General features: G+C 34.0%; 1 protein-coding gene across 1 annotated transcript; it reads left to right on the top strand.

Moving 5' to 3' along the window:
* Window positions 1–2,545: 2,545 nt before the first annotated feature.
* On the top strand, window positions 2,546–5,049 carry LOC131655762 (lanC-like protein GCL1). The gene is made up of 5 exons (XM_058925569.1): window positions 2,546–2,771; window positions 2,862–3,037; window positions 3,331–3,442; window positions 3,846–4,316; window positions 4,539–5,049. The coding sequence occupies exons 1-5, from the start codon at window positions 2,625–2,627 to the stop codon at window positions 4,878–4,880; spliced, it is 1,248 nt and encodes a 415-aa protein (XP_058781552.1). The 5' UTR covers window positions 2,546–2,624; the 3' UTR covers window positions 4,881–5,049.
* The last annotated feature ends 14,398 nt before the right edge of the window (window positions 5,050–19,447 follow it).

Below are 19,447 nucleotides of genomic sequence, written 5' to 3'. Positions count from 1 at the left end.
TTAGGATCCTCAACATTCGATTATCTTGGCTTACCGATCGGCGCTAAGGCATGTAGAAAAGCAACGTGGCAGCCTATCATAGATACAGTGAGGTCCAGATTATCGAGGTGGAAGAATAGACAATTGTCTATAGGCGGTCGTGTGGTAATTTTAAAATCGGTTTTGTCGGCACTTCCGGTGTATTATTTCTCTTTCTTCAAGGCTCCGTCAGGTATTATCCTTAAACTCGAATCATTATTTAAACAGTTTTTGTGGGGAGGGAGTGAGGAAGAGCGAAAAATCTGTTGGGTGAAATGGGAACAAGTGTGCAAACCTTTAAATGAGGGGGGTTTGGGGATAAAAAATTTGAGGGCTTTTAACCTTGCACTGCTAGGTAAATGGAGTTGGAAAGTAAAAAACTTAAGAAGTGGATTGTGGTATAGATCACTAGTAAATAGATATGGTTTAAGTAATGGTGAGATTAGAAGGAGCGGAAACGATTCCTCTGAATGGTGGAAGGATATCTGCCAAATTGATATGGACAGATTAAGTACACCAAACGAGTATTCAGTGAAAGAGGTTTATAGAAACTTATCTTCGATCGGTCGGATTGTGCCTATTCACTCTTGGGCGAAGGTGTGGAATAAGGCTATTCCATCTAATGTGTCGTGTATGGTGTGGAGGATGCTACAAAATAGAATCCCCACAAAAGACAACTTAGTTAGGAGGGGAGTTCTATCTCAGGACCAGAATGGGTGCATCGGTGGGTGTGGATGCGAGGAGTCCGTCTTTCATGTATTCTTTGAGTGTCCTTTATTTGCAGGTACCTGGAATTCCATTTGCAGATGGCTGGGAGTGCAATCTGCTCTGTTAAATGAAGGCTGGCAGCATTGGGATCAGTTTGCAAACCTGTTGGATAACGGTAATTCGCGGACTGTGAAGATGTCGGTCATTTGGTGCGCTTGCATATGGAACATTTGGAAACACAGAAACGGAAAAGTATTCCAAAATAAGGAAATACAGACCGAAAACATCGCTGAAGCGACAAAGATCTCGGCGTGGAAGTGGCTTAGACTTAAAGCTAATTTGATCTCGGACGACATATCTGCATGGTGGTCGAACCCTACAGCCTGCCTAGGTTTTAAGGGCGCAATTTGACAGTTTCTAAGGCGCTGTCAGTTACCTCTGAGTGCGGCTATTTTGGTTCTATTCAAAGGCCCCTGGCTGATGCCGGATTGCCGTTTCAGACGTCCATCATCGAGCTTCAAAGGTTTTGGTGCGGAAACGCTTTGCATCCTGTTTTAGGTGTTTGGTAGGTCAAGGCAAACATGTATGGGATACGCTAGTTGCTTACGTGCAATTTGGATTTGCATGTCTTTTGTTGTTTAGGTGTCCAGACTTTTATGTTTGTTTTAAGGCCTACTGCATTGTCATAGCAGTATGTAACATGCTCTGGTTTTCTGCATATTTTATGTAGCTTATATGTACCAGTATCATGCACATCTTGTGCTATTAATATATTTTGGCTTTTTCAAAAAAAAAAAAACAATTCTAAGACTAAACCTTAAGTTAAGAGACAGAAAAAGTCACCAACTTATGTTATCCTATCTAACTAGAGCCTGTTTGGTTTGGCTTTTCAGCCACCAAACGTACGTCCATGAGCCTCTCCAACGTGAATTTTAAAAGCTACAAAAGGTAGCTTCATAGCAAACGTGAAAATGTACCGTGATTTTGAAAGAAGCCACCGCTAAACCAAACACATTACTAGTAATTAATGTGTTTTTTATCGGAACAATTGCCTTATCTCCTTTCTTAAGCACGTTTATCTCCTTTCAACCAACAACAATAAAATAATCATACAATTATTGCCTTATCTCCTTTCTTAAGCACGTTTATATTAACAATCAATTCAAATTGTTTACCATCAACAACAATAAACATAAAAATATTCTCTTAACTCCTTTTTAAGCAATTGGAATTTAAATCATATATTTTTATGACTGAAAATTTCCCATGAATGAAACAAGTCCCACACATTAAATTAAAGAGAAAAGGGATGATGCACTGACAGTGTAAAAATATTTTACACTGTCAACCAATCACCACCCATGTATCCAATTAAACCATTTTTTTATTAAAAAAAAACTTAATGACATGGCACATTTATGATTTTCTATTGGATGACAGTGTAAAATTAATTTACACTTTCAGTGCACTACCTTTTAGCTCTAAATTAAATACCATAGTCTTTCACACGAAAAATCAAACAAATCCTTCCATATTTTCCTTTGGTTTACCTTAACAATTGAACTGAAATAGCTAAACAATTCTCATAACAGCGACCACATGTATATCTGATCATGTACACTCCAACAACCGAATTTTGAGGCAAAATATCTTACCCTTATAACACACGTGATTCGCGTGATACTGAGTTTGTTACCAATATTGCTTACGTGGCACGCAAGCGTATTATCTTACCATACACCGCCACTACACACAACCACAGCTCAACACGTTGCTTCTTCTCTCACAGTCCTATAAAGTTCTAAATCAAGTAACCGAATATATTCACTTGGATTGGCTCAGTCCCTTATCGATCATTCTCTTTCTTCTGCTTCCAGTTTTTTCTAACCATAGAGACAATGACATCTTCAGTAATTGAAAATGGACACGATGAGGCCAAACACGAACCATCCGATTTGATCGCGGAGAAAATGAATCCTACGGTTGTGAATCTTTTGCTTCCGAATGAAACGTTCTTGAAAGCTGCGATTTCTCTGAAAGACGAGGTATGTGTTGATGGATTGTACTAGTAGTTCATAATGGAATTGATTTTGAAGAGTGTTGGTTAACTTGTGGTGGAATTGTTGTGGATGCAGGTGGTGGAGGTGAATTGGAATCGGCGGGAAGTGGTTGATCCGACGGTGTATACCGGTTTGCTTGGTACGGCTTTTACTTGCCTGAGGTCGTTTGAGGTTACCGGTTGCCGTGAAGATTTATTGCTATGCTCGGAGATTATTGACACGTGTGTCACTGTCGCACGTGCCTCCCTCAGGTACTTTTTTAGTTGTAGTATCATTGTCACTTTAATGCTTGTGTTAATTGTGTGTGAATTGATTAATTATATTTTAATAATTCATTACAAAATTGATTGTTCATACTTAGCTTTTTGCTTAAACTATGAATTTCTTTAATATAATAAATTTCTATTTCTTTTCATTTTCCTTTTTATCATTAATTAATCTTTATAAATGGTAATAGTGTGAATGAAGTAGACACTATTATTGTCTTTTACTCTTAAACCTGTAATCTAATGAAAAGATATTAAAATTGGTGTGATTGTTGCAGACACGTGACATTTTTGTGTGGTAGAGGAGGAGTATATGCCCTTGGAGCTGTCGTTGCTAATTACATGGGGGACCTTCCAAAACGTGACCTGTTTGTGGGTCTATTCATTGAGGTAAAATCAATATTCATTAATAGAAAACCCGGCCAGTTGGTAGGCTCTGGTTCGAATTTTGCTAGATGCTAACAATTTTTCTGTTGGATGAATTCATACCGAGCAAAGTTCTGGTGGTTAATGGCCCGTTTTTCTGTTGGATGAATTCATACTTCTGGTGGTTAATGGCCCTCTCCTAGTGGACGGTGGAATTCATCATTTTAAATTAGTTGGTTTTGGGCTCATGACCATGGTACTAAATTTTCAAAATAAAAAATAAAAAATAAAAAAATCCAGTTAACTAAGAGCTGTAATGATAGCAACATTCATTCATTATGAGTTTAATTTTAATTATGAGAGTTTAATTAAGAGTTTAATTTTGATACACTATGGTAAATATTTAATCATTTTTAATGATCTGCAGGTGGCAAAAGAAAGAGCTCTGCCTGTTGGACCAGAGGAAGGCGGATTTGGAATGTCATATGATCTTCTCTACGGACGAGCTGGATTCTTATGGGCTGCATTATTTGTAAACAAGCATCTAGGAGAAGATGTGGTGCCCAAAGATATTCTAACGGCTATTATTGATGCAGTATTGGCTGGCGGTAGAGCCGGAGCGTCTGATATCAAAGACTGTCCATTAATGTATAGGTGGCATGGGACTAGATACTTAGGTGCAGCAAATGGTCTTGCTGGTATTCTTCATGTGCTCCTTCATTTTCCACTTCCAAGTGAAGATGCTGAGGATGTTAAGGGAACTTTGAGATACTTGATAAGTAAACGTTTTCCTCATAGTGGAAATTATCCATCAAGTGAAGGGAATCCAAGAGATAAGTTAGTGCAGTGGAGTCATGGTGCAACTGGGATGGCCATTACACTGTCTAAAGCAGCACAGGTAATAATAAACCCTATATGTTTCGGTCCTGGCCAGCCCATAACAGTTGTCCTAGTTGATGCGATGGAGTAGGGTGCGACGTGATCCTTTCCGCTAGCACCAATGTTCTGGTCGATCTCAAATCCGTGCCTCTCTGGCTACTACGCCAAGAAATGTAGAACTAGTTTGGCCGGTCCGGACCAATATGACAATGATAATGACTTTTGAAAATGTGTGTTGCAGGTTTTTCCAAATGATAGAGAACTACGAGATGCAGCAATAGAAGCAGGAGAAGTTGTGTGGAAAAGTGGATTAGTGAAGAAATTGGGACTGGCTGATGGCGTATCTGGAAATGCCTATGCCTTTCTTTCACTCTACAAACTAACTAAAGATAGTATATATGAAGAGAGGGCAAAATCATTCTCTTGTTTTTTGTATGATAATGCTAGAGCTTTAGCAGCTGAGGGGCAAGCTCTTACTGGTGGCAATGACTACTCTCTCTTCCATGGACTTGCTGGGACAGCATGTCTTTGGTTTGATTTGATTGCACCTGATAACTCTAGGTTTCCTGGATATGAATTATAGATGGTTTCATGGAAGTAATTGTTATGTTGTAATAATATTGTGTGAAACTTGCAGGCATGATAATATGTACTAAAAGCCTGGATTGTAACACTTGTTTACATACAAAAATGCCTTTAACCCTAGTTTGAAAAAAAATTCTTAATTTGAACATGTCATTACATTCTATTTCTGTCACTGTCTCTTGACACTAATCGATTAGTGCATAATACTAATCTACCAAATTTTGGTATCTGCCAAACTAATTGATTAAGTATTTAGACCTTGTTATCTGGCAAATTAATAGGTTAGGTAAGGCAGTCAGTGTTTTAAAAACCGGACCGAACATCAAACCGGTGAGGGTACTAAGTCACTGGTTTATTGGTCGAACAACTGGGTCATTAGTCGAACTACATGACTAAACCGGATTAAACTGGATAACTCGGTTGAACAGACCGGTCGTTATAACAAAATTATATAGGTATAAAACATGTCGAACATGATGATTCAGTCTCTACAAAATATAATCGGCACTTAAATTTTTTAAAAATATCATATCCTAAATAAATAATTCACAAGTTCATAATTTAAATTCAAATTTTAAACATAAATATCACACATAATAAAATTGTACAAAATTACAAAATATATATTTGCAAAGAAAATTTAATCGCAAAATAATCTAATTGAATAAATTATAATAAATTAAATTTAATTTCAAAGAAGAAAAGGTTATTTTAATGTTAGTATATCCTTCTTCAATATCAAAATCACCTGTAACAAAATTAACCGCATCCGAAAATCTTTATTTTTATTTTTTTTTATTTTCTATTTTTTATTTTTTATTTTAATTTTAATTTTAATTTTAATTTTTCATTAAAATAATTAAAATGATGTTGTTTTAAGTTTTTAAAATAAAAAAAAATAAAAATGCATTTAAATCACCGATTCTAGAAAATCGTCGATTTTTCCGATTTTACCGGTTTTGACCGGTTCATACCAATTCAATGACATATCTGATCCAACAATCGAACCAGACCGATTACCTGGTCGGTTCCCGATTCAACCGATCTACTAGCCGGTCTGGTCCGGTTTTTAAAACATTGGGTAAGACTTGCTTTTCTGATTTACTAATCGCCTAATAAACTCTTAGCTATGAGATTAACAAAGCACACAGCCACCTAATCTAATCCTGAAAAAAGACATCATCAAAATCTAAGACAAGACAAGACTACAACATTTAGAAAAACAAATACTCGAACTCATAAAGTGTAAGTGTGATATTTGAGCAATTTAAAATATAATAATTTGATCTGATGATTTTAATAATAAAATTAATATTATTTATTAGAAGAGATAAATCGATATGTATGATAAGTGTAAAAAACTTTATAAAGTTTTATACGGTATACATCATAACTATTCATAATTATTATTTTAAATATAATGAAAATAAAAGTTAAATATAATTTAAAATCTGACAGCTACCATTTTTTTTACACTATTAATGTATTTTAATTAAATTTTTATTAAAATATTTTTATTAATTAATTATAAAATCTGACAACTACCATTGACAGTTACGATTAATTGACAGGATAAAATTTCTTTACATTATTAATATATTTTAATTAAATTTTTATTAAAATATCTTTATTAATTATAGTTAATAAAATAGTTGAATATAATAGAGAAAAATAATAATAAATTGCAATGGTATGGTAAATAATAATTTATGAAAAGGAGGGAGAAGACCCATGCATTCATAATTTCTACGACATTTAGAAAACATATGCACTCATAATTTCTTTTGGAGAATAACAAAATTTCTTAACACTACATTTTGTCGCCAAGTGAAGATATGAGATATCTAGGGATGTCAAAGGGGCGGGGCGGGGACGGGGAATACATTCCCATCACAATCCCCGCCCTCGAATGTATTCCCCATCCCCGCTTCGGGTCCCTGCTACGGGGGAATTTTCTCCCCCATCCCCGTCCCCGCGGATCCCCGCGGGTCCCCACGGATCCCCGCTGTTCATGCGGAGATCCATAAATATGATTTTTTATTTATTATTTTAAATCAAATTAATAGTAAAAGCTTCAAAAACTAACCACAAAAAATTTAGAAATTATTCCTTTATGATAAATATATTGTTTTAACAATATTTAATCTATAATATTGAGTGTCATGGCCACCAAAATTTCAAACAAAAAAAATTGAAATATTCTTTTAGATCCCACTCTTTTACAAACAATACATATATATTTTTAATTTTTGTATAAGATTAATCATATGAAATGAAAAATAAACTTACATAATAATTTAAAATTATACATAAATTCGGGACTTTATGCTATTTTAGGCGGGGCGGGGACTCCACGGGGCGGGGGATATTTACGCCACCCCCATCCCCGAAGTGTCTTCGGGGAGACTTTGTTCCCCATCCCCGTCCCCGTGGGAAGAAAATTCCCCGTCTTTGGGGCCCCAAACGGGGAATCCCCACGGGGATCCCCGCTAACGGAGGCAAGTTGATATCCATGAATTTTGTAAATTTTTAAAACCTTATCCTTCTTTTTATATGCTCAGGCTGAATCTTTTACTATCTTATAATGTAATAAAATATATATATAAATGGTCAGAACCTCCTAATCAACTATACTAGAAGATGAACAAAGAAAGGAATGATTAAATACAATAATATTTTAATAGATGCTAATGATAAAAGTAATATTCCAACTCTCCCCTTCAAAGTGGTGTATATATATCATGTGTTGTTTTTGTTGCATATTTAAGTAAATTGAGGTTTTAAATATTCATTCTGACAACATTCATATATGACCCACAAATAAACCACCGTAAAAATGGAGGTTCAAAAGTCAAAGCCAACTCGCTGTTAGGCAAAGGGGGAAAATTGGAGAGGATGAAAGTCAAAGCAAATTTATATTTGTCCTCTATATTATGGAGAATCTTCAAAAAGTTTTGCTAATAATTTTTCCCTTAAAACAGCTGCTGCCTCACGAATAGTTCGACTAAGATCATTTGGATCATACACAGTTTTAAAGTAGCGTTGAAAAGCCTATATCTCTTTTACATGTTTGTCTCTACCTTTTTAAAACTTCGTCTTCAAGAGAGTGAAAATATCTGTTAGATATTGCGACAATTTTGCGACTTTAATAAATTCTGTGGCATGGTAGACTCTCCACCAAGCATCAAATTCTATGATACAATAAAAGGATGGTCGAAAGGACAGTGGCGTGAGTTGAACACCGTCAGTAGCATGTCGATCCAGGCGCTCAGTATATTGGGCCTCAGAGAAATTGACAATGCAGATGTAGAGTTCATTATTTTGATTAATAAAGGACTGACAAAATTTTGTTCATCCTAAATTATCGAGACACCAAGTTAGACTGATAGCACAATATTTTCACACTATTCTTAGATGGCCTAAGCCTAGTCGAAAGGAGTTTGGGATTGAGAAAAGCTTTCCATATCTCAATGGATTAAGCTTCATGGTCAGCATTAGGAGCAGAAAATTCACGGGTGAACCACTCAGGTCCATGACTCCATTTTACGAAAGGAGTCATTGCAAGAGTAAAGTTGTGGCGTTTCACAAACATCAGGAAGTACCTTGTAAAAGCTTCTTGCAAAGTATGACCACTATCAGTATGAGTTATTTGGCTAGTCGAGCACCTTTGACCCTATGATGTTTGATCTCCTCGTCATAATCATTTGGTGTGTCAATTTGCAAAGATGGTTCAAACATGAAATTTAGCCATAATTGGAGTTGCCACTAAGGGTCATCTAATAGAATTTTGGTTCCAGATTTGAGAGTTTTTAGGGTCTCGAGAGCTAGTCCTAAGGTCTCATACAAAGAACCTAGTATCATTTGACTCAGACAAATTTTTTCGACTGTCAGGTAATTGGTTAGCTAAAGTCAAAAATCTTTTCGCCACCTTCAAAGACTTATAAAAGAAGATACAACGTGACAGCCACGACGCTAAGAAAGTAATATGTTCCTAGTCAGATACTTCGACAATGGTGGTGTCATGTGGTCACTGGTCAGCAATGTATTTTCCAAAACTAGCATTGTCAGTGTCGAAATTAATGGTATCCTTATCTTTGGTGTTTGGGTCAAAAAAATTCCCAATTGGACGAAGGCTAGTAATGGTTTCTATGTCGAAAAGGGTAGGTGTAACCATACCACAAGAAAGATGTAATGTATTGGTGGTGCTCTCCTAAAAATACAAGGAGGTAACAAACATATTTTGGCAGTAAGGGGGTCATGCTTTTGACAACTAGATTAAATCTTAAATACCCTTATCTTTCCAGGTTTATGCTTTCTTGATTTTGACTTTGTCGAACCAAGAAATATAGCCCTCAACTTTCTTTACTGAAGGGGCGGAACAAAAATTTCGAAAAGTATGACTCATGTAGTCTAACGTTATGGGATTCTTTGAATCAGCAGTGGGTTTATCATTGGGATTCTTTGTATCAACAGTGGGTTACTCATTGAGATTCTTTACATCAACAATGGGTTTGTCACTAGGGTTCGTTGTACTGACAGTAGATTTTTTCATGCTAACGATGGGTTTAGTATGGTGGTAAAAAGGGAAAAATCCCTTCAGTTCATCAACATTAGCTTTAGGCTAAGGTAGTGAACCCATAAACGCGTGAATCTCACCAAAAATAGAAAAGCAATTAATATGTGAGACTTGTAGATAAAATATTTCTCATCCTGGATTGGTGGTTCAGGGACATACTCGTGGTTGCCGACGATGATTGGAGCTTTGAGTCTGGTGGAAAGAGGTAGAGAATCTTTAGTCCTTTGAACTCTTTGATTTTGAAGGAGCAGCCATTATTGCAGATGATGAACGATTGAAGAAGAAGAGTATAAGGTTTTTTGTGTTTGAGAAGAATAGAGAGTCAAAAGGAATTTGCTGGATGAAGTATCAGTAGATGAAAGGAAAAAGAAGAAATGAGGAGAAATGATATTTATAGGAAGAAAGAGAGAAACTTATTCAGTTTTGTTTTTGACAAATGGCACCAAACGTGGGACACATGTTCTTTGCCTATAAGTGGAATCAAACCGTTGATCTGCATGGCCTATGTTCTCCTTGAAAATTAGAAACATGATAAGCTTTTTGTGTCAGCACGTCTCGAAGTGACGTTTTGGTAAAGTGGTCATGATGACCATGATGTCAGCACATTACTGGGCATAGTATGGGAAGATTAAAAAACAACATTATCTCCAGTTAGTCGAAAGTAGTGTTTTAGGGGGACAATTTTCTACCCTGGATGTTCGTCCACAGTGACCTCGGTGTTTGAAAGAGAGGTTCAGGAAAAAACTAAGCAACACTTGGAGAGTCAAATGAGCATTTTTACACAATCTCTTCAGCTCAAAAAGTCAAAGCTTCAAGCAGAAGGTAGAAGTTGGGACTTAACGTATTTCTTTGGAATAATTGTCCAAAGATTTCGACGATAAATGATGCAGTCAAGAAATCGACGGAAAGGTTAGCATAAGTCTTCGAGTGCAATGGATTGGTGCGGAGAAGAGCAATATAACAGTTTTTTGGACTTATTCAAAAGTACACGTTGAGACAAAATCCAAGGGCAAAATGCATGCGGCTAAAACGTGTCAACTTCTAAGGAACAAGTTGTTGGAGGTGTCAAAATCATTACGAAAATTCACAAACTCAAAATATCCAAGTGTCAAGCGAGAAACGAATCCGTTGAGCGAAATGTATGATCCTGAACACCATGTTATTTACACTTTAAGAAAAATTCATTTACTTTAACTTGCTTTTCTGCATTTTATCTTTACCTTTTCACCCTACTTTTTACAAAGATATCGACCAAGTCGAAATCCTTCATTTTCTGCAAAACTTTACATTTCAAACTTAGTAGAAATCAAAATATATTTCACTTCACACCATACACTCAAACAAAGTCACAATAATTCATGAACATATGTCCTAGGATCAACTTGTCGATCTTGCAAGTAACCATTTTTGGAAGACTGACGCTTGTTTACTAAATTTCACGGTAAACAAACCGTCACTTTATTTCTGATTCCAACCTCCCTAATCCAATTTGTTGTCACTTCTCGTGTAGCAAATTTTTGTGTAGTTGAAAATATATCAGTGGTATCTACACATGTCTGGTTTTTATCGCATATTATCAAAGGAATATCCATACATGTTAAATATAATTAAAAAAATCAATAAAACATAAAAAATCAAAATAATATGTACCCGAATAACTTATAATAAAGAAGTCCAGTTGGTAAAAAAATATCACCAGAAGACTTGGATGGATGTTATCTGGATAATAAATAAAGTGAATTGGTAAACATAGAGAAAAGTTATTTGGTTTGGCTTTTGTGAACCGGGTGACTACATAGCATGTTATTCGGAGTGTGCGAAAATTGAACTGAATTTCATTTAGCAAGGTTATCCGATTTAGAAACATAACATATCGGATGTCTTCAATGCAAGTTATTCGGTTCGCATGAGTGGAGTACACAATTGCCAATTTCTGATGAATGGTAAAAATTTAAAGATTAAAGTGAAATTTAAAAAAGGGTAAATTTGAAATATTTACGAAATTGTTGGGGTGGGGGGGACAAGTGTAGGGGTATAGGGTAAAATTTCTCTTCAAAGAAAAACAATTTTAAAATTAGAGGGAGAAGTCTTAAAACTCAAAGGCACTCCAGAGATTGTGACAGAGGACCACGCATCTCTTATCTCTTGTGAACGACCAATTTAGTATTCCTTATACTTTAGAAGAAAAGTTGGAATCAATTTAGTATGATACTTGTCCAAATTTAAAAATTGAAATTAGAAACTTAAAGGGGCAAATAACACAGCTCTCCAAAACTCCAATTATTGTTTCACCGAATCTAAATGATGAAAGATAAAATTTTAGAAAATAATATAAGAGAAATGTTTATATCATTATGAAAAATAGAAAGTATCTCATCTAAAGTAATTTGTCATATCATTCTAACGACATGGTTACTTAAAAATCTTGGATCTAACCCCAAGGGCCTAACACAAGGTAGGCACCTAAATTAGCTTGTTGATCTTTAATGCAAGAGTGTCTTACAACCCCCAGTATGATTTGGTTCTAAGATAATAATTGTTCAAGACACATGAAGAAAAATGAGTCTAGGTTTATTGACTTTATCAAAAAACAGGGTCGGCCATTTACCGACGCAGTAGGCTATAGCGCCGGGCCTCATAATTTAACGGGGCCCATTTTATTCTTTTAATTCCTAAGCGGTGTTCTCTTCATGTGTGTTTTATTACCATGTGTGTGGTTTATTGTGTTATAATAATAGTGGTATCCGCGTTGCACCATTTGACATTATTAATTCATTTTACGTATAAAAATAATTAAGTCAATTTCATTCCATATTATTACTGTTATTAATACATTTCATTCCATATAGTTAAGTCTATCCCTTTTTTTTATAAGAGTTCTATCCCATATAATATTGTTACTACGTTAGTAGTTAGTAAATAGATATAATATAATTATAGGATATTGTTACTACAATTTTTATATTAAAAAATATATGAAATTTTAATTATCAGATACTAATTTTTCTTTTATTAATTTAATAATTTATTTTAAATATATATATATATATATATATATATATATATATATATATATATATATATATATATATAATTGTATTTTTATGCCTCATTTAGTTAATATATTAGTTAAAAAGTAATGCACTGACTCATCCAATAGAAAATCATCAATCTATCATGTCATTAAATTTTTTTAAAAATAAAAGAATGGTTTAATTGAATACATGGTAGTGATTGATTGACAGTGTAAACATATTTTACATTGTCGGTGCATCACCTCTTTTCTCAATATATAATAATATTTTTGGTATATAATTTTTAACCATTAAGATTATACATTTTTAATTTAGGCCTATTTTTTAAATTTTGAACCGGGTCTCGGGATTCATTGGGTCGGCCTTGTCAAAAAAGAGCGCGACTATGTAATTTATGGAGATAATAATCTAGATAAAATACTAGGTGAATGTATTATAAGAAATCCTTCCAAAACTACCATAAGTGGTTTGTTATTTGTAAAAGGGATTAAATATAATGTCCTTAGCATTAGTCAATTATGCGACAAAGGATATACTATTATTTTTCGATACCCTAGATTGGCTATTAGAACATGAAGTTGATAGGGAGAAAATGTTTAAGGCTTGGAAAGTTTAGAATGTATGTACATTTAATCTAGATGATGTATCAACCAATGGTACCAGTGGCGGTTCTATAGCACGGTGAGCCTGGGCACGCGCCCGGGCTCAACCCCTATTTTCTTTGTATTTTCCTTAATTTAATAGTCGAAATTTAGACGAAATTAGGGGCAAAATTAATAAAAATAAGGGTGTAAAAATTAAAATAAATGAGTACCCAAAAGTCCAGACAGGCCCAACCCCATTAATTATATATGAATTATAACAAAAAAATTTAAAAAATTAATTATGCTACAACGTTATAGACCGGCCGGTGTTTCATCTTTCCCCTCTTTGTCTTTAACGGTTGGTGTTTCATCTTTCTCCTATTTGTCTTTGACGGTTGGTGCTTCAAGATATACATATTTAATCATTATTATTAAATATTATAATAATAAGAGTTTTATATTGTTGATAAAACTCCAATCAGCTAATTATCTTCTTGGTCTTTTTTTTTTTGAATGATACCATTTTCATTTTTTTAGTCTTCTTGCAATTTATGCTTTCAAAAATTTATAATTGATTCAACCTTCCCTAATTTTATAATTTTTTTTTACTACTTTTTGATTATAATTTTATAGCGACATTATAATTTTCCATATATTATAAAATCAAACAAGAAATCACGGGCGTTTAAATTTAATTGAAAGGTAAGAGTAATACAAATTGAAATGTATGAAAATGTTGAGTTTTACTATGTGGTCAAATTAGAGAGTTCAAGCAAAATTAATTTGTCAATAGGAAAAATTATCTAAGTTTTCCACATAATAAATAACATTAAAATTTTTGAGGTTTCTTTTAAGAAATAAGTTGAAAATGTCCAACTATTATTTTGTTAGCTTTTGAGGGATTATATTTTATGTCCCTCATTTTTTATTGAATAAATTATCTTTAATAAAAATAATATTAAAATTAATGTATAAGTAAATTTATAGTTATAAAATAAAATTATAATAATTTGAAATTTCAACTCAATTATAGATATTATAATAAACCAATATAAAAACTAAAGTGAAAAAAAAAACTACTTGAATTTTTAGAGTTTTTTAGTTTCCTCAAGGGCACACACGTTTACAATTGAACATTTACTATTGCTCACTATAAATTGATCTAACAAAAACTAAAGACAATTGGAATACTCTTTATTTCCTTATCATCTTTTTTTAGAGTACAAGTTAGAAAAGGCAAGGTACTCGAAATCATGGGCGGGGCTATAGGCCAGGAACCCGGACACGCATCCGCGCTCAACCCCTCCTTTCGTTGTGTACTTCCCACTTAATAGTTGATTTTTTAGACAATACCAGAGGCAAAATTAGTAATTTTTAGACAAAATTAAGGACAAAATCAGTAAAAGTATGGTGTGAAATTTTTTCAAGGAGTTTCGGATATTTAATATAAATAATTTGTTCTATCGAACCGAATCTTTGTTAGATCATCCAATCTTTCTCTATGCTTTTCATTTTTCTTTCCTCTTTTTTAATAGATAAATTTTCTATTGGTTGGAAAAAAAGACGAAATCCAGCCTAAGTGTAAGTTGAGGAAGTAGTGTACACACAAGAAAAATGAAGGACAAAAAATATGTCGGAGTTCCTAACCTCTCAATAAATAAGAGAAGGTTGCAACAAGTTGCAAGTTCTTTTGATGTAATCAAGTTCACAACCTTTTGTGCGCACGCGTCTATTTCATTTCATTTTCACTCTCTTCATGGAATGGAATCAACAACAAACTAAGCTTGCTTAACGTAAATCAACTTGCATAACGGCCCCACACCCGGCTAGCTTGCTTCTCAGTCTATTCAATTCCCTGTCTTCATGTCATTCTCTTATTACTAGTACTATCTATTCAAAATAAAAAATCACAGAAAAAAAGTAGTATCTATTCATATATATTAAAATTCAAATTATAAGCCAATAAAAAAAATTTCATAAAATTTAGGTGTACCTATTTTATATACTTAACAAAATTAGTATTTCTATTTTAGTCTTTTAATCTACCTATTTTATATACTTAACAAAATTAGTATTTCTATTTTAGTCTATCAAAATGAAATAGGAAGATTAAAATTATTTGAATATAAAATAAAATGACTTGTTTCGTGAATTAGTTAAATTTTTCTGACCAAAACAATTATTAAACTTAAAGTTTAACACTATTGGATGTGTTTGTATTTTTTCATGCATTTACATTAATATAATATAATACATTAATCTTGTTTGAGTTGACCCAAGATGAAAGTTTCAGTCGTAAAGCGAAGGTAGTAAGTGTAGAGAACATGTAGTCATTTATCATCTATGAAGTAGTTAATTTTGTCTTCAAGAATACTGCCAGCCGTTTAGATTAATCAGGCGGCAGATCGCGATCCATGATGTATTATTTGATAGGAAATTAAGATACAATAACAGACCAATACGCAGCAGATATAAAATTCTCCAAACTTGTAAGAACCTATTAGGATCAACAACAAATATATGACAGCAAATCGAACAAATAAAATCACAAAAGAACACTGATATTTTAACGTGAAAAGCCCTTCGATATGAGAGTAAAAACCACAAGTCGTCCAGACCATAGAAATAGCTTCACTATAATCAAATAAAGGTAAAAGAGAGTCTTAAAGTGTTTCACAAACTATTGCTAACAACTGCAAATCATAAAACAAACTAACTTACAAATAAGAATCAAGAAAGCTGAAAAATTGTCCAAATCTGCCACTTCAATGCGAAGCAAATATCTCTCAGCTCAGACATTGTTTTGAAATTCTGAACGGTCAAAAGTTAGATATAGGTGCTGCAAATCTGCCCTCTAAATTTGAGCTTGATCCAATGCTTAATGAATCCAGGATCGTCGACTTAGTGAAATTGGTTGCAGAGATACGAGAATAGGTTTCTCTTCTCTTTTCTCTCTTTTGAATCCTTATTTTCTCTCTACCTTTCTCAACCCTAAATTAACCCTCTCCGCTTAAATAAGTGAGACAAATGAGTTATTCATATTTTGGTCTTTCTCCACATAGGAAGAGAGCCCAAACCCAACAAATCTCCCCCCCCCCCCCCACAACTATGTGGAGGAAATCGCCAAACCGACGATATCACAACAATATTTAAATTTCCCTCTTGGTAATGCTTTATTCATTATACCATAATCATTATCATTTGTATGAACTTTACCTAACTCCAACAACTTAGCATCCAAAATATCATGTATCCAATGATATCTCACATTAATGTGCTTGGACCTATTATGAAAAGTTGAATTCTTATTAAGATGAATAGTGCTTTGACTAGCAACAAATAACACATATTTGTCTTGACAAAATCAAGCTCCTGTAAAAATTTCTTCAACCATAGTAACTCGTTGCATGCTTCGGTAATGGCAATGAACTCAGTCTCTCTAGTAGACAATGCTACACACTTTTGCAATTTTGACAGCCAAGTCACAGCTCCCCATACAAATTTAATCATGTAGCTCTAAATAGACTTTATGGAATCGATGTCTCAAGTCATTTTAGATTCAGAGTACCCCCCACTAGAGTAGACTTATCTCCTCTAAAGCAAAGCCTCATATAAGTAGTATTGCGAAGATACCTTAAAATACATTTTACACCATTCCAATGCTCTCTACATGGATTTGACAAAAATATATTGACTGTACCAACAACATATGTTATATCAATTGTCTTACATAAGGAACACATTTCATATCAATTGTCTCACCTTTACTTGAAGGACTTTGATTAGAACTCAACTTGAAATGAGTTGCAAGAGGAGTGCTTACTGCCTTAGGACTTTTCATTTGGAATATTTGTAGAACTCTTTCGATATAATTTTCTTGTGACATCCAAAGCTTCTTCTCCTTTCAATGCCAAGAATCTGTTTAGAAGCTCACATGTCTTTCATGGCAAATGACTTTCCCAACTGCTTCTTTAACATATTAATGTTAGAAATACCTTTCCCTACAAGAAGCATATCATTAACATATAACAACAGGATAATGAAGTCATCGTTAGAATTTTTTTAACAAAGACACAATTATCTGAAGTAGTCTTCTGGTATCCTTGATCAAACACAACAAACTCAAACTTCTTGTACCATTGTATTGAAGCTTGATTTAAACCATATAAACTCTTTCTCAATCTACACACATGACCTTCTTTGCCTTTAACTTGAAAACCATTGAGTTATTTCATGTATATCTCTTCCTTTAAATCACCATAAAGGAAAGTCGTTTTCACATCCATTTGCTCAACCTCTAAATCAAGAGTAGCAACCAAACTCAACATGCTTCTGATTTATGACATCTTTACAACAGGTGAAAAAATCTCATTAAAATTAACACTCTTTCTTTGAAGAAAAACCTTTCATCATTAATCTGGATTTATACCTTGGAGACTTAGAGTTACTCTCATGTTTAATTATATAAATCCACCTATTTTCCAAAGCACTTTTTCCTTTAGGAAACTTCACTAAACCATAAGTGTGATTAACATGCAATTATTTCATCTCATCATGCATTACATCCAACCACTTTTAATTTTCATCATTTTCTATGGCCTTTTGAAAAACAATCAGGTTCACTCACCTGAGTCAAGGTTACATACTCATCATAATTACACCTTGTAGAAGGTTGTCTCTATCTGTTAGACCTCCTAGGTTGAACTTGAGATGATTCTAAAGCTTCGCCAAGATTCTCATCATGTGACATATTGTTATCTACTTCATCATCATTAGTTGGAATATTTGCCTCATCTCCAAGTTGTTGATCATCAATATTATCATATGGCTCACCATTCTAATCATCACCACTAATAGCATCTAGATTATGACTAAGTAACTGAACTGGATCAATATTAGACAAGTTGATATCTTTCTTGGGTATAGCCTTCTTTACCTTATCAATGTATTCAATAGTTTTGTCTTCCATGAACACCACATTGCGGTTTCATAATAAGCTTCTTCCCTACAAGATCATACAACCTGTAATCAAACTCATCTTCCTATAGCTAATGAAGATAAGTTGTTTTGACTTTGCATCTAACTTAGACCTTTCATCCTTTAAATATGTATAAAAGCCTTACAACCAAAGACTCTTAAATGATCATACTTGACATTCTTTCAAAAACAAATTTTATTTGGAACTTCACTGTTCAAAGCAACAGTAGGAGTGAGATTTAGAACACGCACTTCCGTGTAAAGTGCCTCACCCCAATAATGATTGGGCAACTTAGCTTTAGAGAGAATACACCTAACTCTATCAATCAGTGTTTGATTCATCCTCTCTGCCAAACCATTCAATTGAGGAGTTTTAGGAGGAGTCTTTTCATGTGCAATACCGTGCTACTTGTAATAGCATCAAATGGTCCACAATAGTCACCATCATTATCAGAACGAACACATTTCAGCTTCTCGTATGTCTTCCTCTCTACTAAAGCATGGAATTCTGTGAACTTCTCTAACACTTGGCTTTTTGTCTTCAAGGCATAAACCCATAGTTTCCCAGAACAATAATCAATAAAGGTAACAAAATAAAGTACACCGATAAAGGATTTTATCTTTAATGGACCACAAACTCCAGAATGTACCGATTTAAGTAAATTTGTATAGATTTTACCTTTAATTCATGAGCAGTAGAGTAATTTTGTTCTAGTCGCTTCATATACTCTTTGGACAAGACAAGGTTATCAAGATGCATCTCACGAAGAACGTCCTCAGCCTTTTCTGACCTTCTTGAGACTCATTCAAAGATATTTCAATCTCTTGTATTCTTTTTCGAATCAACCTTCACCCTATATAACGAAGCCTGAGCATAAATTAAGGCCTCCTTCTTTTTTGTTATTTCCTAAACAAGTAGCTTCACCTTCTCAACCAGAGTGTCAGAATACCCGAAAGGCTCCATGACAAGGGTAAGGGAGTAACAAATGAGATGGGAGCTTCCTAAATCTCTTATAAAGACAAACTTTGCTCAATGGTAAGGGAGTAAACATGTAGTTTGATCACCTCAGTCCCCTTCTCAAGATGATCATATATGAAGATCTCCCCTAACATGACAACTCCAAAAGCTAAGAAGGTTGATGTCCGACGGGTGTGATACGTCAAATCCAATAACTCCTCCTAGCAAGCTTCTTCAAACTTTTTAAAATAATAATAATAATCTTCGTTGAATATGGAAGATTGGAACTCCATATCCGTTCTTGGACCAGGGAGAGCTAGTTGTTGATCAGTGGTTTTTACTCATTTATTTGTCGTTGATTTTAGTTGTCTTTGATTTATATAAAGTTTTATTACATTCTTCTTCATTTTATGTGTTAGTTGTGTGTTTTACTAT

Source organism: Vicia villosa, linkage group LG3 (genome assembly GCF_029867415.1).
Source record: "Vicia villosa cultivar HV-30 ecotype Madison, WI linkage group LG3, Vvil1.0, whole genome shotgun sequence".
Classification (NCBI taxonomy): domain Eukaryota; kingdom Viridiplantae; phylum Streptophyta; class Magnoliopsida; order Fabales; family Fabaceae; genus Vicia; species Vicia villosa.
The sequence above is the reverse complement of the archived record's forward strand: the minus strand, read 5'-3'. Positions and strand labels throughout refer to the sequence as shown.

Coding starts and splice junctions, on each gene's coding strand:
- LOC131655762 (XM_058925569.1), top strand. CDS start 2,625: ATGACATCTTCAGTAATTGAAAATGGACACGATGAGGCCAAACACGAA. Junction 3,443..3,845: donor TTGTGGGTCTATTCATTGAG/GTAAAATCAATA, acceptor AATGATCTGCAG/GTGGCAAAAGAAAGAGCTCT. Junction 4,317..4,538: donor CACTGTCTAAAGCAGCACAG/GTAATAATAAAC, acceptor TGTGTGTTGCAG/GTTTTTCCAAATGATAGAGA.